The sequence below is a fragment of the Tenrec ecaudatus genome, chromosome 13 (assembly GCF_050624435.1).
Source record: "Tenrec ecaudatus isolate mTenEca1 chromosome 13, mTenEca1.hap1, whole genome shotgun sequence".
In the NCBI taxonomy this organism is placed as follows: domain Eukaryota; kingdom Metazoa; phylum Chordata; class Mammalia; order Afrosoricida; family Tenrecidae; genus Tenrec; species Tenrec ecaudatus.
In genome coordinates, this window is record NC_134542.1 from 20,041,901 (window position 1) to 20,062,639 (window position 20,739).

The following is a 20,739-nucleotide window of genomic DNA, read 5'->3' on the forward strand; positions in this document are numbered from 1 at the left end:
TTCTCCTCCTCCTGTTCCCACTGTTACATATAATTGTCTCATTCCTCTGAACTGACCCCCTCTTCTACAGTCAGCTGAGGTGCATTTGACTTGATTTTAGCAGCTCAATCTCATCCTTGTTCCTTTTTCTCACTTCTCTGCCCTTTTATCATAAACATAATTGGGCCTTTTTTCCTCTTGAAGATCTCTCTTCATACCAGTTCCTAGGACCGCATCTTTATTTAAATTAGTAAATCAAAGCAAGATTCTTACTTTCTGCCTCCAGATGTGCAGTGGAATTTAAAGTTTACAAGAGTGTTACTAAGTGACACTCAGGTGTTTCATACTGTTTGTATAGTGGGATCACCTGGGTGCATTTGAAAAACCAAACGCCCCACACACAGCAGAAAGAAACTCAAAAGGAATGCAGCAGGTAGTAAGGGGAACAAGGAAACAAAGTCCCTGAGGAATCCTGAAAATAAACTTCTGACTGCGACACACAGATTGGTGGCACCTCATCAAACGGGACTGGAAAACATTCATAGGGTCAGCAGCAGATCTGGAACTATTTATAAGTTTTTTTGTTTTGGTTTGGTTCTTTTTTTTCTTCTTTCTTCCGAACCTATATCTATAAAAGACGGGCAGGTTAAACAATGCTGTGGAGAAAACAATAGGACCAGCAGTTCTGAGGGGACGTGGAAGAGGAGGGGGCGGGGAGCCAGCAAACTCAGGGACAAGGGAACACCAAGACATCTAAAATTGATGGCAAGAAGGGCATAGAATGCCTACTGGGGTTTAATCAAGTGCAGTGTATCTGAGAAGAATTACTGAGAGCCAAATGGACAAGCATGAGAGTGAGATAGGAGGAAGGTGAAAGGAGATACAGGAAAGACTTAGGAGTCAGAGGCTATTGATAGAGGTGTAGGAATAGGCGTGTATATGTGTAAATATATTAATTTGTAATGGTGATACAGGTCAGTGTACATACATTTATGTGTTAAGTATTAAGATAGCAGACAGACTTTGGGTATCCATTCAAGGCTTCCCTAAACACAAGAACACTTTGTTATAATAACCTGGCACTCTTTGATCCTCACCTTCTTGACACTATCACTGAAGACAAAATGGGTGCATAAGCAAATGTGAAGAAAGCGGATGGCCCGGCTACCAAAAGATAGTGTCTGGGTCTTAAGGCTTGAAGTTAAACAAGTGACCATCTAACTAGGAAGCAACAAAGTCCACATGGAAGAAGCCCACTAACTAGCCTGTGTGATCATGAGGTGTCAATGGAATCGGGTATCAAAAAATCCAAAACAAACAATTATATCAATGTGAGCGAGGGCAGTCAGTGGAGACCCAAAGGTCATCTGCAGACAGTTGGATATCCCCTCACAGAAGGGTCACAGGGAAGGGAGCACCGACAAAGCACCCAACATTCCCTCAGTCCTGAATGCTTCCTCCCCCCACTATCATGACCCAGTTCTACTTTACAAATCTTGCTAGACCAGAATATGTATATTGGTACTGATAAGAGTTCTCGACATAGTATTCAGGACAGCTAAACCCCTCAGAAACAGTAGTGGGTGCAGCAATATCATGAGATTGTAGGGGGAAGGGCTCATAAGGCTAGATATATACCACTCCCCAGGGGTATGAATGATTGGAATGTTGATGAAGGGAGAAAATGGATGGTGTAAGATAAAAATATAACAATAATAATATATAATTGGCCAAGGATTCAGAAAGGTGGGAGGGGGAGAAAAGAGTTGATACCAAGGGCTCAAGTAGAAAGAAAATGTTTTGGAAATGATGATGGCAACATATACAAATGTGCTTAATACAATTGAATTATGAATTGTTAAAAGATCTGTAAGAGCACTCAATAAAATGATGAATAAAAATAAAAACAAAATAAAAACAGTTCCCAATAAAATGGTTAAAACAAAAACAGGGAAGCAAAGGCTTCATTCCAGATCAGTAAGACCAGAACCTTGGAGATAGGTCCCCTGCTGTAGGTATTCTTTAAGAGCTCCTTGTGTTTTTGTTTTTAAATCATTTTATTGGGGACTTGAACAACTCTTAACACAATCCATACAGCCATCCATTGTGTCAAGCACATCTGTACATTTGTTGCCATCCTCATTTTCAAAACATTTGCTGTCTACCTGAGCCTTTGGTATCAGTTCCTCATGCCCCCACCCCACCCCCATGAACCCTTGATAATTTATAAATCATTATTTTGTCATGTCTTACACTGTCTGACGTCTCCTTTCACCCACTTTTCTATTGTTCGTCCCTCTGGGAGGGGCTTATATGTAGATACTTATAATCGGTACTCCTTTCTACCCCACCTTCCCTCCACCCTCCCGGTATCACCACTCTCACCACTGGTCCTGAAGGGTTCATCTGTCCTGGATTCCCTGTGTTGAGAGTTCTGATCTGCACCCGTGTACATGCTCTGGTCTAGCCGGATTTGTAAGGTAGAATTGGGATCATGATAGTGGGGCTCCTTGTGTTTTAATCAAGGATCTAAAAGTATTCCAATTCTCTTTAAACTTTATTGCTTACAGGCCTCCTCCAAAAGGAGCAACTTGGATAGTAAAGACGATGCTTCATTTCGGAAAGTTCTTGGTAGTCCAAGTAGAGGATCTATTAAGACTACCGCAGGAAGTGGACTACCTGCCACGCGGACCATTCCTTCTTTAACGACCACATCAACACCTCTTAGATCTGGGTTATTGGAAAATAGGTATGCAAGACTTCTTTTTTTATACTTAGTCACTAAATTTGAAGAGGACAAAAAAGAATGGGTAGTGAGTAAAGTGTGTTAAAGGAGAATAAAGAGTGCATTTTTAAGGTGTATTAAAATGTGTCTGTGATGTATGTTAGTTAAACATTCAGCATGTAAATCATACATTAATTTATACATGGTGTAGAGAATTAGGTAACACTGGCCATAGTTTCTGTCCTCACGTTTGTTAGGGTATTGGTTTACTGGGTGACAGCCTGTATTTCAACAGATCAGAAAAGAGGAAAAGAATGATGTCTTCTGGCTCAGAGTTGAGTGAAGATTACCCTAAGGAAAATGATTCATCCTCGTAAGTTGCTTTAAGAGTCTTTGTGGCATTAAATCAGTATTTTATTGGTAATTTTAGCCACTAGGGAAGAATGGGGAGATAGTACTCAGTTGGTATCGATACCAAAGATAGAATACAGAGTGAAGATGTTTTGGGTACAGTGGATTGTAGACTTGGTGGACATGGGGTTTTGCCAGTGATACTGCTTTGTCTCATTTCATTGGATTTCCCCTATCCTGAATTTTTTGTTCCACCTGCAATACCTAATGGAGGAATAGAACATTAGACCACTTTTGTTGACTACTCCTTTAATGTGAACTCCTTCCTCCCCCACTTAGCTTTATTCTTAGAACACATGCGTGTGCACATGTGCACACACATATCTAACCTCATTTGAAAGTCAGTGTGACGTAAGGTTGAAAGACTATCAGTCCCCAGTAGGTTCTAGGCAAAGAGCCCCAAACTCTCAGAGGAGAGACCTGCAACAGAAGGTCATGGTCCTTTTCTCTGTTGTGTGAGGATTTTTTAGGGTCTTCTGATAGAGAAAAGGAGTCCCTGGGGGGCTCAAACAATTAACATGTTTGGGTGCTAATCGAAAGAGTTGGAGGTTTGAGTCTATGTAGAGGTGCTTCAGAAGAAAGGCTGATACATGGATGCAGTACCATCCACTGAAGAAACTATGGAGCTAGAACTAGATGATGTCTGGGTACCATGAATGACTGTATGTATGACCAGGATGGTAGTAAAAGATCCTGAACAGAATGAGAGAAAGTAATCCAAAAAATTTTTAAAAGACCAAACCTGCCTTATAGAGATTGATGGAACCACCAAGATTTTGTCCCTTAGAGACCCTTAAAACTGGTCCCACTTCTAGAGTCACCTTGTCACCAAACACTAAGTCAATGAAGTGAACAGTTAACACCCACAAGGGACATGCTTTTGAGATTATTCAGTGACCATAGTTTTACATACATCATGCCTGTTACATAGCCCTTGAGTTCCTGCTTGCTTTAGTTTCCTCTGTACTGTGTGTATAATTTACAGGGTGCATTATATGTAGGAAAAGGTGGAATACAGACCAAAGGGGCAGCATTTTCCCCAAGGCAAAAGCTGGAAAGCAGGGCAAATGGAAACAGAACTCCAGAGTGGAAGTGGGGGGAGTGCTGACACATTACAGAGATGGCTTTCTGTGTCTCCAAAATAATCTTATGGATAAGTCATCTGATGGAAAACTAATTTACTTTGTAAACTATCCCCTAAACCCACGAAAAAATGTTCAAAAGAAAGACAACCTCTATGAGTCACAGTTCTACTCTGACACACATGAAACCACCAGGAGTTAGACTCCATTTGAAGGCAACTAGTTAGGGGAGCTATCATTAGTACCTCTGTTAATACGTTAACAGAAATGAGTTGGTAGAATTTACTTTCTAGGCTTACTTCTTGTACCAACTGTTACAGATCATGTTCCCTAGAAGCAGACCCTGTGATGGAGATTCATGTGCAAATGATTAAGGATGTTCTCCTTTGGGAGACTTGAAGGGCGTGGGAAAAGCATGACAGTGAAAGGCAGGAACCCAAGCATGGTTGTAATCTAAGACAAAAGTTATGGAGATTAGGTTTGATCTGGATACTAAGGAGAAATTATCTTCTGTAAGTTCCATGGACTAGTAAGGGAACTGGGCTTCTATACCTGCCCTTCATTTTGGGGACTCTTGTGAGTGCAAGTACAGTATCAACTATCCTAATGCCATGCGTGACCTGTTAATACAGTTCCTCATGTTGTGGGGGCCCCTCCAAACCATAAAATTGCTTTCGTTGCTACTTCATCACTGTCATTTTGCTACTGTTAGGAATCGGGCAACCCCTATGAAAGGGTTGTTCAGCCACTTGAGGGCAGTTCCATGAATAAGAGCACTTAGAAGCTGGGTCAGGATGTGAAAGAGAGGACATAAACACTAGAAGTGTGGATGCAGTAACTGTGTTGCCTGCTTTGAGCTTAATTTACACTGGTTCCCTTCACACTTTCAACCACAGCATGACTATTTAGCTGAATGAACATGGTTCAGATATTTGGAAACAACACAAGGGGGGAAATTGAGCTTGATTAAGAAATTTTAAAACCTAAATGTTCACAAATTTAAATATTTTAATCACTATGAATTGAAGTGTTACTCCCACTGAGTAAATGCTCTTTCAAATCCATGTAGACTATAAGAAAATTTTGGTTTTTGGATTTTCTTGCTTAGGTGCTTTAATCTGCAAAAGTACCAAGCTTGAATAGTTACCTGTCATTGATTTTTTTAAATCTTAGTAGCTAAATCATTTCATCTGGTCCTACTTTGGGCCAAAAAAGTCTTTTCAATCTTGTTTTCTGTAATTGACTGTTAAATATAAAAAATGCTCCTTTTTAAAAAATACTTTTATTGAGGGCTCTTACATCTCATCACAGTCCATACATTCCTCCAATGTGTCAGCACATTTGCACATCTGCCACCATCATCATTTTCAAAGCAAGCTTTTCCCACTTGAGCCCCTGATATCAACTCCCCATTTCTTCCCTGTCTCTCCCCCGCCCTCCCTTCCTCCCTCACAAACCCTTGGTAAGTTATGGATTATTTCTTCTATATCTTACATTGTCCAATGCTCCTTTATTTTATCTAAGTACTAGGGCCACAAATTAGATTGTTCCTAATTTAATAAGGCTTTAACACCTTGTAGCCTAACTTTCAAGCAAATCAATGAATCCAGTCCTTGAAATGTAATTTTTTTTCTTTCTAAAGTTTTAATCGATTTATTAGGAGCTCTTACAGATATCATAATATTCCACAGTTCGTTCATGTCAAGCACTATTGTACAATTACTACCACAATGAAATGTAAATTGTTAAATGATAACTTAAAATTAAGAACAGTATCTAATGTTATATTTGACATTGTTTTACAATTGTTACTAATGTTGTATTGATGTAAAATTGACGGTAGGAACAACAAGGCAATGACAGATCCCTCAAGAAAATACTTAACAAGCAGTCGAGAGAAACAATTGAGTTTGAAGCAGTCAGAAGAGAACAGGACATCAGGTGAGTAGTGTTGTATGTTGTGTTCTGTTATACTAGAAAGAAAAACCTCACTCAGGACATAACTTTCCTACATTATTCATGAATACTACATAACACAATACTAGTTTTGACCACTAGCTTATTCCCACGGCTTGTCTGCAATTATAAGGAAGAGAGCTTTTGTCTGTTTATAAGGAATCTAGTCTTTATCTTCTTCCCTGTTTGTCAAAATTAAGCTTATTTGTTATCATAGTGCCTAGACCTATGAATGCACCAAAGGAGTTAAAGTGAGTTGAAATGTAAGTTTGTCACTTTGACGCTTATGGGAAAATATTGAAAGTAATGTCTAAAGCAGTTTTTTAAGTTTACTTGATACCTTAAAGCAGTGATTCTCAACCCGTGGGTCGTGACCCCTTTGGGGGTCCAACGACCCTTTCACAGGGGTTGACCGATTGCTAACAATAGCAAAATGACAGTTATGAAGTAGCAATGAAAACAATTTTATGGTTGGGGGGGGTCACCACAACATGAGGAACTGTTTTAAAGGGCCGTAGCATGAGGAAGGTTGAGAACTGGCTTAAAGGAACCCTAGTATCTCAGTGAGTTAAGCGTTGGGCTGCTAACCAAAAGCTTTGAACCCACCAGCTGCACTTGAGGAGAAAGTTGTGGCAACTTGCTCCCGTATAGATTTACAGCCTTGGAAACCCTGTAGAGCTGCTACACCCTGCCCTGTGGGGTCATTAAAAGTTGGACATGACTTGATGGCAGTAATTTTGCTTGTTTTTTTTTTTTTTAAGAAGGTAAAAATTTATCTGCCCATGGATTTTTTGTGTATTTCTCCGATCCTTTGAAATCTTAGACACTCAAATATTTTGTATTGATTTGACTTCTGTCAACTTGAAATGCAATTGAAGTGAGCTAGAATGTGCCATGATTTCAAGAGACTGAATTGTGAAGAAGCTTTATTCTGAGTGATTTGGGGCTGTGGTTTTGGGATCCCTCCAGAAGTAATGTCTCTTAATAAAATTCTCAACTCTGAATTAAATAATAAACATGTTCAAACACTGTTTATTGGTTTCCAGCTTTGAAATCAACTGGTAGGTAGAACATAGAAGCATTTAAAATGTTGTAAGTGTTAAGGACATTTTGAAGTTAAAGGCACACCTGTAAAAGAGCAACAAGTGGGTGTTCAAGTGACAATAAGGTTCATGGAGCAAATCACAAAGTTTCAAGTGTGTGACAGTTATCAGAAAAAGAACTAAAGTAGCACAATTAATTGGAGAGAAGAGGCACAGAGGCTATTGTAAGAGATATTTTCTAATTTTTCATAATGAAGATTCAATTGATATTAAATCAGGAAATAGAGGCATATTTAAAGTTACAGAGAAAACTGTAAAGAGGGCATTAGGAATTAGAAGCAGAACCTAAATAGTAAATGGAATATTGCTTAACTATTTTAACCTTATTCTGTAAACATGTAGATTATTTTACAACTGTATATGAAGGAAACTATATCTATACACTGGCTCAGTGGTATGATTTTATTACTAAATTAACTGAATGATTGACTTGGAATTGATTTGTTCCCACCTTCATTTGGTTTGTAGGCCTTTTGCCTTTGCAGTCCTCATCCTTCTATGGCAGCAGAGCCGGATCCAAAGACTACTCTCCTGGCAGCACTAACCTGGACAGGTATGCACTGGTGTACGCCTTGGGAAGACCTAGAAGAGCTTTCTTTGGATAATTGAACAATGGAATGAGCTGTACATTATGCTCAAAATTAATAAATCAAAAATAACAAAGTGGATAAGAGAATTGTAGAATTATGCCATATAATTTAGAAAATATTCTAGAAATTTTTTGTTTAAGCCAAACCTGTTTGTTTGTTTACCAAATGAATGAAGTCTAGCGAGAAAGAGTCACAGTTACTGTGTATTCATAGTATTAGCCACTAGGCCGTGTCTGGAATATCAGTGCTTACGAAAAATTCTCTACCTCTTTGTGCTATAAAGCAGTCTTCAATTTCTGCTGTACCTCCAATTACTACCCTTCAGTCATTTGTCCCTTACATCAGGACAAGTGATGGGAAGGCGTGTAGATTTAGTAGTAGTTGGTGCAGGCCCTGCAGTGCTCTCAGCCATAATTTGTCTAAAGCCATTATACACCTGATGTATCTAGTGGAGAACGCTACACTGATAGGAACTCCTGCTCTCTCAGAGGCCTACTGGGATCCATGTGCTTTTGAAGAACTCTTTCCAGACTGGAAAGTGAAAGGGACTCCACTGCAAACTCCTTGAACAGAAGACAGATTTTAAACTTTAGCAGAGAAATACAGAAGTCCTCTGCCAATTCTTCCTGGTCTTCCAATAAAATAACTGTACTAATTATAGTGTGCTTTTGGGACATGTAAAGTGCCAGTGCCGGACCTAGGCTAATGTCAGAGAGGGCCATCAGCATCAGCCCTGAGCTGAGTTCTATGAGGTGGAGGTCAGACATACCTCCACTCTTCAACTTTACTAATGCTGGCACTGACCGTCCCTTCCATGGCTCCAATGACCACACAGAACCTACAGATACCATATACACTCGAGTATGAGCCGACCTGAATATCAGCCAAGGCACCTAATTTTACCAACAAAACTGCATTAAAAATGTGCTTTAAAACTCAGCTTATACATGAGTATATCTGGTGATACCATTGTGATTTTTTTTACATTTTATTAGGGACTCATACAACTCTTATCACAATCCATACATATACATACATCAATTGTATAAAGCACATCCATACAGTCCCTGCCCCAATCATTTTCAAAGCATTTGCTCTCCACTTAAGCCCCTTGCATCAGGTCCTCTTTTTTTTTTTTTCATTGTGATATTTTTTAAGGAAGTACAGATTCCAATTCAGGATTAGGGTCAACTTGGAACATAGGTTACAGTTTTTCAATCTGGACAGTTTATACTGTGCCACCATAGAGCCCTGCTTATGCCTGGCCTCTGCCCTGCTCTGTCTTAAGCTCAGCACAGAAGTGCTGAAGGTTCCTGCCTAGAGCTGCTTAGCTCTCACTCCATTCTGTGACTGCACTGTGGGTCCAGTGAGCCTCACCAGCAAGTGTAAGAGGTACATCATTTCACCAGAAAGGCTTCTTCCCAGAGGCACTTGGCTCTTCTTGCTCCTTGGGTTATTGAGCCCACTGCAGCCATCTGCTAACCAGCACTGCTGCCATCTCATGCTGGTGCTACTGCCTCAAGTGTTAAAGTTCTCCAGTCGTGCTGCTCTCTATCTCTTAAGTCTAGGATGCTCTTAGCACAGGAACCCCGGGCCCAAAAGATGTACTTTGCTGCCTCTTCTTGATGGTAACGATTCCCTCTCAACCTCTTAGATTGGTAGTTTTTGGCAGTTTTTAATCCTAGACTACTAACCAATCCCTACAAGAATTTCATGTCCCTAATTTGCATTTGTAATCCCTGTAAGTGTTCCATGAACTTTATTGGCATCATTCCAGCCAGTCAATTAATATGAGTTTTAAAATCATGCCTAGAGAAGCCAAATACATTGATTCCTGCACCAGGGGACATTTAATGAACTGGATGGTCATGCTACTTCTGACTCCTTTTTCTAAAGGGATTGCCACCAGCAATGTAGTGGTACAAAGACAGTACTTACAAGGGATTAGCACTAAATGTCATTGTCAGTTTTTGCAGAAGTCTCCTGTGGACATACAGCCAAGCAACTGTATAAGAAGTTTGATATAAGGACCAATTTTTATCCCCAAGCCTATGAAATTGACCTGAAGAAGTTAGGAATAATTTAGGACAAGAAGTAGAAACTTGGGAAAGTAGGTCATACTGTTAGTTGGCCCTTGGACAAACATACTTGTGGAGGATCTTTGTTGTATTATTTAAATGAAGGTGAACTACTGGTAAAACTCCCGGCTTTGTGGTTGGTCTAGAACCAGTCGTCCTCAAACTATGGCCCGCGGGCCACATGCGGCCCGCTGAGGACATTTATCTGGCCCGCTGAGGACATTTATCTGGCCCGCTGGGTGTTTGTGCCCCGTTTGTTTAACTATAGTCCACCCCTTCAGTGGGTCTGAGGAACAATGAACTGGCTTCCTATTTAGAAAGTTTGAGGACTGCTGGTATAGACTTTCAAAATCCTTATCACGAATCCATTTAGAAATCTGCAGAATTGGAAAAACCATCTCAGCATTCAGCCAACATTGGAATATAGAAAAAAATTGCAATATGGAACCAGTCTATACCCAACCTTACCTTTCATGGTGGGTTACTAGTTACTTATGGCCCTGGTTTCATGATTGTCCCCAGACTAAATGTGTCCACACAGCAGTGAAAATATGGGCAAAAGAATCTGTTTGAACAACTAACTAGTGAAAGCCTGTAATCAAAGATAATAGGACCCAGCGTAACCAAACTTTAGGCGAGTTTGAAGAAATGGGGTAAAGGACTCGAATAGGCGTTGTAACAAAGAAGATATAGAAATGGTCAACAAGAATTGGGGAAAAACTTTAGTTACCTACTAGTCATTAGGTAAATGCAAATCAAAACCAGAATAAGATACTAGCTCACCGCCACTAGAACGACTGTGATTTAAGAGGGTCAGGAGATAACAAATGTGGATGAGGATGTGGAGAAATGGGAAACTTTAGCATTTGCTAGCGGGAATGAAATGGTGCTGTGAAGAAGTGTTTGGTGGTACCTCAAAATTAGACATAAAACGGGGGCGGGGAAAAAATTAGACATAAAACTACTGGTCTGAGGTATATACGAGGGGGTACACTTCCCCCACCCCACCCCCCCAAAAAAAGAAAAGTGGAAAAGTCCACTAGGCAGAGCATTCTTAATGCTCATTTCTCCCGCTAGGCGAGCGTGGAGCAACTCGCTCTGAGTTAGTTCATCCAGCAGCATCACCTAGGAAGGTTCTCCCTGGTCACAGTGAATTTTTTTGTAAAAGCAGTTTTGCTTGAACCTGGTGATAGCCTATTTAAGAGGACAGTGTGTAGCTGTGAAATTGTTTCCCAATCGGGAAAAATGCCACAGAGACTGTTGTGATGTTGAACACAGCTTACAAGAACAGTGCTATGGGAAAAACTCAAGTGTATGAGTGGTTTTCTTGTTTGAAAAAAGGTGAAATGTTGATTGATGGCAAACCTCGTTCTGGACGTCCATCAACTGGATGAAAATGTCGACCTGTAGTGCATTTGGAGTTCATTCCGACAGGTCAGACTGTTAATCAAGCTTTCTTTTTAGAAGTTCTGAAAAGCTCTTGTAACAAACAGTGTGTGACCAAAAAGGCCTGATTTGGGAGGTGGGGTGGGCTGGTTTTGCTACCACAACAATGCACCTGTTCACACAGCCATTTCAGTGCACCTGTTTTTGGCCAAAAAAACAGCATGCCTCTCTTGCCCCATGCACCTTACTCCCCTGACCTCACTTCGGGGGGCTTTTTGTTCCCGGAATGAAGAGGGACATGAAAGGACAGCAATTTGAGACATAAAAGTGGTGAAGAAAAAAATGAGGGAGGTGCTATCAATCAACCAAATGGATGAGTTGAAAAATGTTTCCAAGAATGTAATCACAGATTTGACAATGTATTCAGTGTAATGGAGAGTAGTTTGAAGGTGATATAGTTGTTCTGTATTAAAAAAAAAGTATAAATTATAGCTTTGGGAAAATTCTATTTGGGGTGGTGGTGCAGGTGTACCCCTTGTATGCCCAAAGGAATTGAAAGCAGGAAGGCAAACAGAAACCTGTGCATCAGTGTGCATTACAGGACTATGCATGGCAGGTAAAGGGGAGGGGAGTGCAGTGGGAAGGGCTAGTTTTATATGGCCTTTCTTGCCAGTTTTATAACTCCTACTAAATCAGGAGTGAGTGGGATTATGCAGATATGGTGCTTGTGGCCCATCAGGGTATTGGATAGCTTACTAATAATGCATATAAAGTACTTCGCACCCTTTTGGAGCTTAGACTTTGCAAATAAGGAGTGGTTAAAAAATGGCAACAGGAAAACAGGAGTTAGAACAGTGCGATCCCCAGTTTATGGACTGAAAAAGTTGAGGGAAGGAAGCCTGATGATGGAATAAGGTGCCTCTGGGCACCCTATGGTGCCTATGCCCACAGAACTAGAGAACTGAGTGTACCTTTATGGCTAGGGTTTACTGTCAGGGTAGGCACTCGTCACTGAGACTAGAGAGCTTTTTTGACAACATGTTCGAGCTTGGCAGAGGCAATGCTGGCCCAAAAGGGCTGACAGGCTGTAGGCCCGAGAGAGGCCTTCCTATGAGCAAATAAAAGCTTTTCTGATGGAAGAGGTAGATCCTGAGTTGTTCCTGGTCCGGAATTGTTTCTGATTACCTCCCGAGTAAACTCCCTAACTGTGGATAATATCTGAAATCTGTATAGCCGTTGAATTATCAGAGCCCAGCAGATAAGTAGAAACTGTTCCTGTGGGGGGATGGGGGGGTTCCCGTGAGGAGCTATGTTATCTCTGCTTCATAAGAATCAGCCTTAATCTCATGCTGATTCTCCCCCTTGTGAAGTTTGAGGATATCAGGTACCTCCATCACACCAGTTTTACAGTAGAAACATCCAGAATGTCCACCAACAGATGAATGGATACACAAAATATATGCAGTAGAATATTGCTCAGCCATAAAGAGAAAAGTCCTCGTTGGTGCCACAAATCCATGAATTTTGAAAACATGCTGGGCAAAACAAGTCAGTCACAAAAGAGTAAAGGCTATGTGATCTCATTTATATTTGACTTTTCTGTATCTGGCATGGTAGGGGATAGGAGTAGAAGCATTCAAAAAGTGTTTTTGTGTCTTCATTATCTGTTCTTTTTTTTTCTAGGACTAATGTTTCCAGCCAAACACCCTCTGCCAAAAGAAGTTTGGGGTTTCTTCCTCAGCCAGCCCCACTTTCTGTTAAAAAACTGAGATTTAACCAGGATTATACTGGCTGGAATAAACCAAGAATGCCCCTTTCCTCTCACCCCCAGCAGCAACTACAAGGGTAGGTAAATTATTTTATTTTGCTTTCTTTTCATAAGTGAGTTAATTAAAATGTATTTTGCTTAATGTTGAAGGGAGTCAAATTAATTATAGTTCTAAAATATTCAGAGATGAGCATGCTTACTAAAGGCATATTACCACTCATCTGAATATAACATATATTATCTGGTCTACCAAACTATTTTTGAAGTATCTGGTATTCATTATAAATCAGAAAAGTATATATTCTCCCTATTTATACACCAACTCATTTCTGATACTCTTTTAACATGAAATCTTGTTTATATTCTTTTTAACCCCTTTGCACTTAAATTTTTATCAATCTCACAAAAATGAAATCGTAGTATAATGACTATAAATAGTAGTTACCTTAATATACCAGATAATGTATACTTTGGACTGGCTGCTCTAATCAGGAACATCATCCTCACTGCCTGGTGGGCCAGGCTGTGCTCCACTCTCTCCTCCTCCCCCTTCATCTGCTCCCGTGTGCTCTGATCAGAACAACATGGCTGTCCCCACTATGAGACATGATGCCCCTCAGGGACCAAGGACGATACAGGGGACAGCACTGAAGACACAGTGTGGGAATTGCACCTGACCTGATCCCACCACACCGAGGCAAAGCACTGGGGGAGTGCAACGGGACAGCAAGGGAATGGAGTGGCAAGGTCCCCAGGGAATGCTGAAAGTGGACTTTGGGGCCAGGGCATGGTGCCCCAACAGACTGGACTGGAAAACACTCCTAAGGGCCAGCAAACGATCCTTGAACTAACTACAAGCTTTTCTTTCTTTATGTGTTTTCTTTTGTTCTTTGTCAGTGGTTTGTTGTTGTTGTTGTTTTGTTGTCTGGTTGTATACTGTTGCTTTGTTTTCCTCTGTCTTGTCTTCGTGAATGTTATTGTCTCCACAGGTCTGTCTAAATAAGACAGGCTGGATGAACTATCTGGAGGAAAAACAACGGGACCGATAGTTCCAGGGGGACTTGGGATAGGGGGAGGTGGGGGGCTAAGGAAGTGGTGTTAACAAACACAGGGACAAGGGAACAACATGGGACCCAAAATGGTAATGAGGGGGGAGTGGCAGGCCTGGTAGGGAATGATCAAGGGTAAGGTTACGTAAAGAAGCAGTATAGCTGTAACCCAGGTGGTGACGGAGCATGGTAGTGGGGCAGGAAAAGTCAAGGGAGATGGAGGAAAGAGCTAGGAGTCAAGGAGCATTTATGGAGGTCTAGACAAAGACATGTACATGCAAATATATATATGAGGATGGGGAAATAGATCTATGTGTCTATATAAGTTTAATATTAAGGTGGCGGAAGGACCTTGGGCCTCTACTGAAGCACTCCCTCAATGCATGAATACTTTCTTTTATTAAATTGGCACTCTACGATGCTCACCCTCCCGACAAAACTGCTGAAGACAAAGCGGGTGAACAAGTAAATGTGTTGAAGAAAGCTGATGGTGCCCGGCTATCAAAAGAGATAGTGTCTGGGGTCTTAAAGGCTTGAAGGTGAACAAGCAGCCATCTAGCTCAGAAGCAGCAAAGCCCATATGGAAGAAGCACACCAGCCTGTGGAACCACGAGGTGCCAAAGGGACCAGGTATAAGACATCATGCAAAAAATATATATGTACCATAGTGAATGAAGGGGGAAGTGCAGAGTGGAGACCCAAAGCCCATTTGTCGGCCACTGGAGATCCCCTCACAGAGGGGTGTAGGACAGGAGATGAGTCCATCAGGGTGCGAGGTAGTACAGATGAAGAACACAGCTTTCCCCCACACCCTGGATGCTTCCTCCCCCCAACTACCATGATCCAAATTCTACCTTGCAGGACTGGTTAGGGCCGAGGTTGTACACTGGTGCATATGGGACCTGGAGGCACAGGGAATCCAGGGTGGATGATACCTTCAAGACGGGTGTGATTGAGGGGCGATACTGGGAGAGAAGAGGGTGAGTGGGTTGGAAAAGGGGAACCGATTACAAGGATCCACATGTGACCTCCTCTCTGGGAGACGGATGGCCGAGTAGTGGGGGAAGGGAGACTCCGGATAGGGCAAGATATGACAAAACAACAATCTATAAATTATCAAGGGCTCATGAGGGAGGGGGGAACAGGGAAGAAGGGGAAAAAAATAAAGAGGACCTGATGCAAAGGTCTTAAGTGGAGAGCAAATGCTTTGAAAATGATGAGGGCAAAGAATACACAGATGTGCTTTATACAATTGATGTATGTATATGTATGGATTCTGATAAGAGTTGTATGAGCCCCTAATAAAATGTTTTTTAAAATGTATACTTTGGGTTTGCATAGACTTGTTTTCTCGAAGTCCTATCAACAGCCCTAAGGTTAGGTGTATTGAAAATCCCCTTTTATGGATGCAGTAACTAATCCAGCAAGCGGTTCTCAACTTGTGGATCATGATCCCTTTGGGGATCAAACGACCCCTTCATAAAATGACAGTGATGAAGTACCGATGAAAATAATTTTATGGTTGGGGGCTCACGACAACATGAGGTACTGTATTAAAGGGTCGCAGCATTAGGAAGGTTGAGAGCCACTGAACTAAGTAAGGCAAAGGCTTGGTTAATTTGCCGGGTTGGCACATTGAGTAATTCAGGAGTAATGAATAGAGGCAGTTGAGCTTGTTACATTCTTAACCACTATGCTACATTGCTTCTCTGCCTTCTGTGTTTTCCACTCCATATAAATGATGGGCATCCTTACCATGTGAACAGGCTTCAAAAAGTTCATGGAATTAGAAAGTAATGGAGTTTTTCACAAACTTTTTGGAGGCCCAGCGTATTAATACCTAATGTTAAACCTTGGTGATTTGTTTTTGTTTTTTCACACTTAAAATTCAGGCTATAAAAAACATAAATTTTTTAGATTTTAATACATGGACCTTTTCTATTGGATAAATACTGGGAAATAGAATTGTTTAAACTAGGGAAAGCACTTTAGATTTTACATGTTTCATGTGAGCAGAAAACATAAAAGTGGCTGTGCTTATCTGTTAAATTCTGTAAGCCCCATCTTATTTTGACCCATCTTTTATTGTCTTTGCCCTTGAATTTGATCATTCACTTCCTTTGTTCATTCTCAGAAGCCTCCTCACTGCATCACATTCTTGTCTTATCGAGCACATTTTCTGGCTCATCTACATCCAAGTCTGCATTGATCGTTGTTTACATTGATCTTACCTCATTTTCCTTTTGCCTTTTCCCTTGTATTTTATATTCTATTTCTTTTCTTGATTATTTCTTTCAGAGCCCTTGACAGCCTCTGGAGGTGCCCAGCCTGGTGCCCAGACTCCCTGTCTACCTCCAGAGTTTCCTCTTCCAAGAATTGCAATATAGTATTTCAAATGTCCAGGGTTTACCAAACTTACTGCCTTCAAGTCAGTTCTCACTCTTGGCAACCTATGGAACCGGACTGGCTCTTCTAGGGTTTCCAAGATTTTTTATCTTTATAAGAGCAGACTGCTACATCTTCTACCCGCCAGGAAGCTAAAACTAAGAACTTAAAAAACAAAAAGTCTAGAGCAGTAGTTCCCAAAGTGCCCTGGGGACCCTGGAACAATGCAGGGGCTACAAAAGCAGATACCTAAACTTTATGCTGGGTTATGAGCTACAGTACAAAAGCTTTTAATTGCTTGTGGGGGCGCTTAGTTTTGTTTTTCTGAAGAGAATGATAGACCATACAAGTTTTAGAACCTATAATCTCGAGAATAATGGGAGCTTCTAATTGTGATTCTCCTCATAATACCCTCCAAACATTTGAAACTTACAAGTAGAGCAAGTAAAAGCACACATAAATAAAATACCGCATATACTCGGGTATAAGCCACGTTTTTTCAGCGCATTTAAAAAAAATCATTGGGGGCTCTTACAACCCTTATCACAATGCATACATACATACATACATTTTGTCAAGCACATTTGTTCATTTGTTGCCCTAATCCTCAAAGCTTTGCTTTTTACTTGAGCCCTTGGTATGAGCTCCTCGTTTTCCCCCTCCCCCCCATGAATCTTTGATAATTTATAAATTATTATTATTTTGTCATGTCTTACACTGTCTGGTGTCTCTCTTAACTCACTTTTCTGTTGTCCATCCCCCAGGGATGGGATTTTATATATATATATCTCCTTGCAATCGGTTCCCCCTTTTTACCTCACCTTCCCTTCACCCTCCTGGCTATCACCACTCACCAGTGGTCCTGAAGAGTTCATCTGTCCTGGATTCCGTGTGTTTCCAGTTTCTATCTGTACCAGTGTATATCCTCTGGTTTAGCCAGATTTGTAAGGTAGAATTGGAATCATGATAATGGTGGGAGGAAGCATTAAAAAAACTAAAGAAAAGTTATATATTTCATCCGTGCTACACTGTACCCTGACTGACTTGTCTCCTCCCCGCACTCCTTCTGGAAGGGGATGTCCAGTTGCCTACAGATGGGCTTTGGGTCCCCACTCCGAACTTCCCCCTCATTCACAATGATATGATTTTTGGTTCTTTGATGCCTGAAACCTGATCCCATCGAAACCTCATGATCACACAGCTTGGTGTGCTTCTTCCATGTGGGCTTTATTGCTTCTGAGCTAGATGTCCGCTTGTTTACCTCCAATCCTTTAAGACCCCAGATCCTGTATCCTTTGATAACCGAACACCATCAGCTTTCTTCACCACATTTGTTTATGCACCAATTAGCCTTCAGCGATCATGTTGGGAAGGTGAGCATCATGGAATGCCAGTTTAATAAAGTGTTCTTGCATTGGGGGAGTACTTCAGTGGGGGCCCAATGTCCATCTACCTTAATACTAAACCATAAAACTATGTACATAGATCTGTTTCCCCATCATCATATATAATATGTTTACATATGCACATGCTTGTATTTAGACCTCTATAAATGCCCTTTACCTCCTAGTTCTTTTCTCTGTTTCCTTTTACTTTCCACTTGCCCCACTATCATGCTCAGCCTTCATTTGGGTTTCAGTAGTTCTCTTGGTTACATTGCCCTTGATCAGGCCCTACCAGGCTTCTTATACCCTCCTCACCACTGATTTTGGATCACTCGCTGTTCTTTTGTCCCTGGGCTTGTTAACACCACTTCCTTTCCATCACCTACTCTCGCATGTCTTTGTCGTCCCCCACTCCCAAACCATCAGTCCTTGTTTTCTCCTACAGATTGTTTATTCCTCCTATCTTATAGACCTGCAGAGATAATAATACGCCAAAAAAAAAAAACATAGAACAAAAGAAAACAAAACAACCAAAAAACAGTATCAAAAAGCAGAAAATCCTGTAAACAGTTCAAGGTCTTTGTGTTGACCTTTTGGAGTGGTTTTCGGTGGAGTCTGATGGGGTGTTATGCCGTGGCCCCAAAGTCTATTTTTGGTACTCTCTCAGGACTTGCTAGCAATGTTCCCTTTGCTGTTCTGTTGCACGCCCTTCGTGCTTTGCCTTGGTGTGGTGGGGTCAGATCAGGCGCAATTCCCACACTGTGTCTCTAGTGTTTTCCCCTGTAGGGGCTATGTGAGGGATGTGCCATCTCATAGTGGGGCCTGCCATATGGTCCTCTCTGTGCATTGGCTGCTCTGAGCGGGGATATCATGCTGAAGGCTTGCTGGGCCAAGATGTGCTCTACTCTCTCTTCCTCCCCCTTCATTTTCTCTCTTGTGCTCTGATCAGACATATCCCTCTCCCTGTGCTGTAGTTTCAGTACTGTCCTCTGAAGTAAATTCTTCTGGGGGGAGGGACAGCTGTCCATGTAGTTGGGATTGGGGCCGGCCCCTCAGACCTCTCTAGTGGTTCCCTGCTTCATGCCGGTAATGTTGCGTTCACATCTTGGAGCACAGGGTTGAAGTCTGTTCCCTCTTTCCCTGTGGAGATATAAACAATATCCTCCCCTGGGGTGGGTTAGTGCCCTGTTCGCCCACTACCCATTTTCCCCCCTCTTTATTAGTTGACTACCGTATATATCCCTAGATTTGGTCTGACCTCTGCCATACTACCTAGACCTTACCCCAAGATTGTTTGTATACAGTAGCGTTTTCCCTATGCCTCTTTTGCTTTTATTTTTACGCTTACCTCAGCGGACTCATGTTGTACCTGTCCTTTTGTGCTTGGCTTACTTCGCTTAGCATAATTTCCTCCAGTTCTTCTCTTGCAGTTATGTTCTTCATGCATTCATCACTGCTTTTTAGCGATGCATAGTACTCCATTGTATGTATGTACCACATTGTTTTAATCCATTTGTCTGTTGATGGAAATTTGGATTGTTTCCTATTCCTTGCAGTTGTGAACTGTGCCACGATGAACATTGGAGCACAGATGTCTGACCATGATGTGTTTCTTACCTCTTCTGGGTATATGCCCAGTGGGGGGTTGCTGGGTTATATGGTAGCTCTATTTCCATCTGGTTTAGATATCGCCAAATTGATTTCCATAGCGGCTATCGCCAAATTGATTTCCATAGCGGCTGTACACAGCCACAGGTCCACCAGCAGTGGATGAGAATTCCTATCTCACCACAACCCCTCCAACACTTGTTGCTTTCTGAATTTTTATTGGGCTATCTTTGAGGGTGTTAGGTGGAATCTCACTGTTGTTTTAATTTGCACTTCTTGTATGGCTAATGATCAGAAACATTTTCTCATAAGTTCATTGGCCATTCAGATTTCTACCATTGTGAAACTTCTGTTCAGGTTCTTTGCCCACCTCCTCAGTGGGCAATTCGTTTTTTTCTTTTTGAGAGCTAGCAGAGTAATGAGGCCTTTGTCTGATGTGTCATTGCTAAAGATGTTTTCCTAGTCAGTGGGCTCTTTTATTACTCTATTGGTGAATTCTTTCTAAGTACACAGGTGTTTTATCTTCAGTATATCCCACTTGTCAATTTGTGACTCATCTGTATTTGTGTCCTTCCCTATTTCTGATAGCCAATGTATTCTCTGCACCAAAGTTCTGGGGGTTGGTCCCAATTCCCTCATTGATGGCCCTAATAGTTTGGGGATTAACTTCAAGGTCTGTGATCCACCTTGAGTTTATTCTTGTGTATGGAGGGTCTTGCTGCATTTTTCTGTGGATAACTATCCATTTTTTTCCAGCACTACTTGTTGAAGAGGGCATCTGCTTCCCATTGGATCTTTTTTTGGCCCTAGTTGTCTGTATGCTCACGATTTCTGGGTTTTCAGTTCTTTTTCATTGGTCTCAGTATCTATATTACATCAATATCATGTGGTATAGTATGTGCTAAAGTCAGATAAAGCAAGCCCTCCCACTGTGTCCTTCTTGAGGAGCTGTCTGCTAATTTGAGGATTCTTTCCCCTCCATATGAAGTTGGTAATCCGTTTTTCGATTTCTGTTCCTATCGTCTTGAGTGTCTTAAACCGGAACCGGTGTTGGATGTTGTTGAATTTTTTCTGCATCTATCAATATTATCATGTGGTTCTTATAGTTTTTTATGTCAGTGTGGCAAATAATACTAATGGTCTTTCATATATTGAATCATCCCTGCATCCCTGATATGAATCCCACTTGGTCATGGTGAATTATTTGTTTTATATACTTTTGTATTTTATTGGC

General features: G+C 41.3%; 1 protein-coding gene across 3 annotated transcripts in view; it reads left to right on the forward strand.

The window, feature by feature from the left end:
- USP37 (ubiquitin specific peptidase 37) overlaps nt 1-20,739 on the forward strand; it is an 84,634-nt gene that overhangs the window by 19,639 nt on the left and 44,256 nt on the right. For all 3 annotated transcript variants that reach the window (XM_075529183.1, XM_075529182.1, XM_075529184.1), the window contains 5 exons: nt 2,550-2,728; nt 3,000-3,077; nt 6,041-6,138; nt 7,725-7,809; nt 12,994-13,155. In XM_075529183.1, the coding sequence (XP_075385298.1) occupies nt 2,550-2,728; nt 3,000-3,077; nt 6,041-6,138; nt 7,725-7,809; nt 12,994-13,155 (602 nt within the window). The remainder of the gene's footprint in view (nt 1-2,549; nt 2,729-2,999; nt 3,078-6,040; nt 6,139-7,724; nt 7,810-12,993; nt 13,156-20,739) is intronic.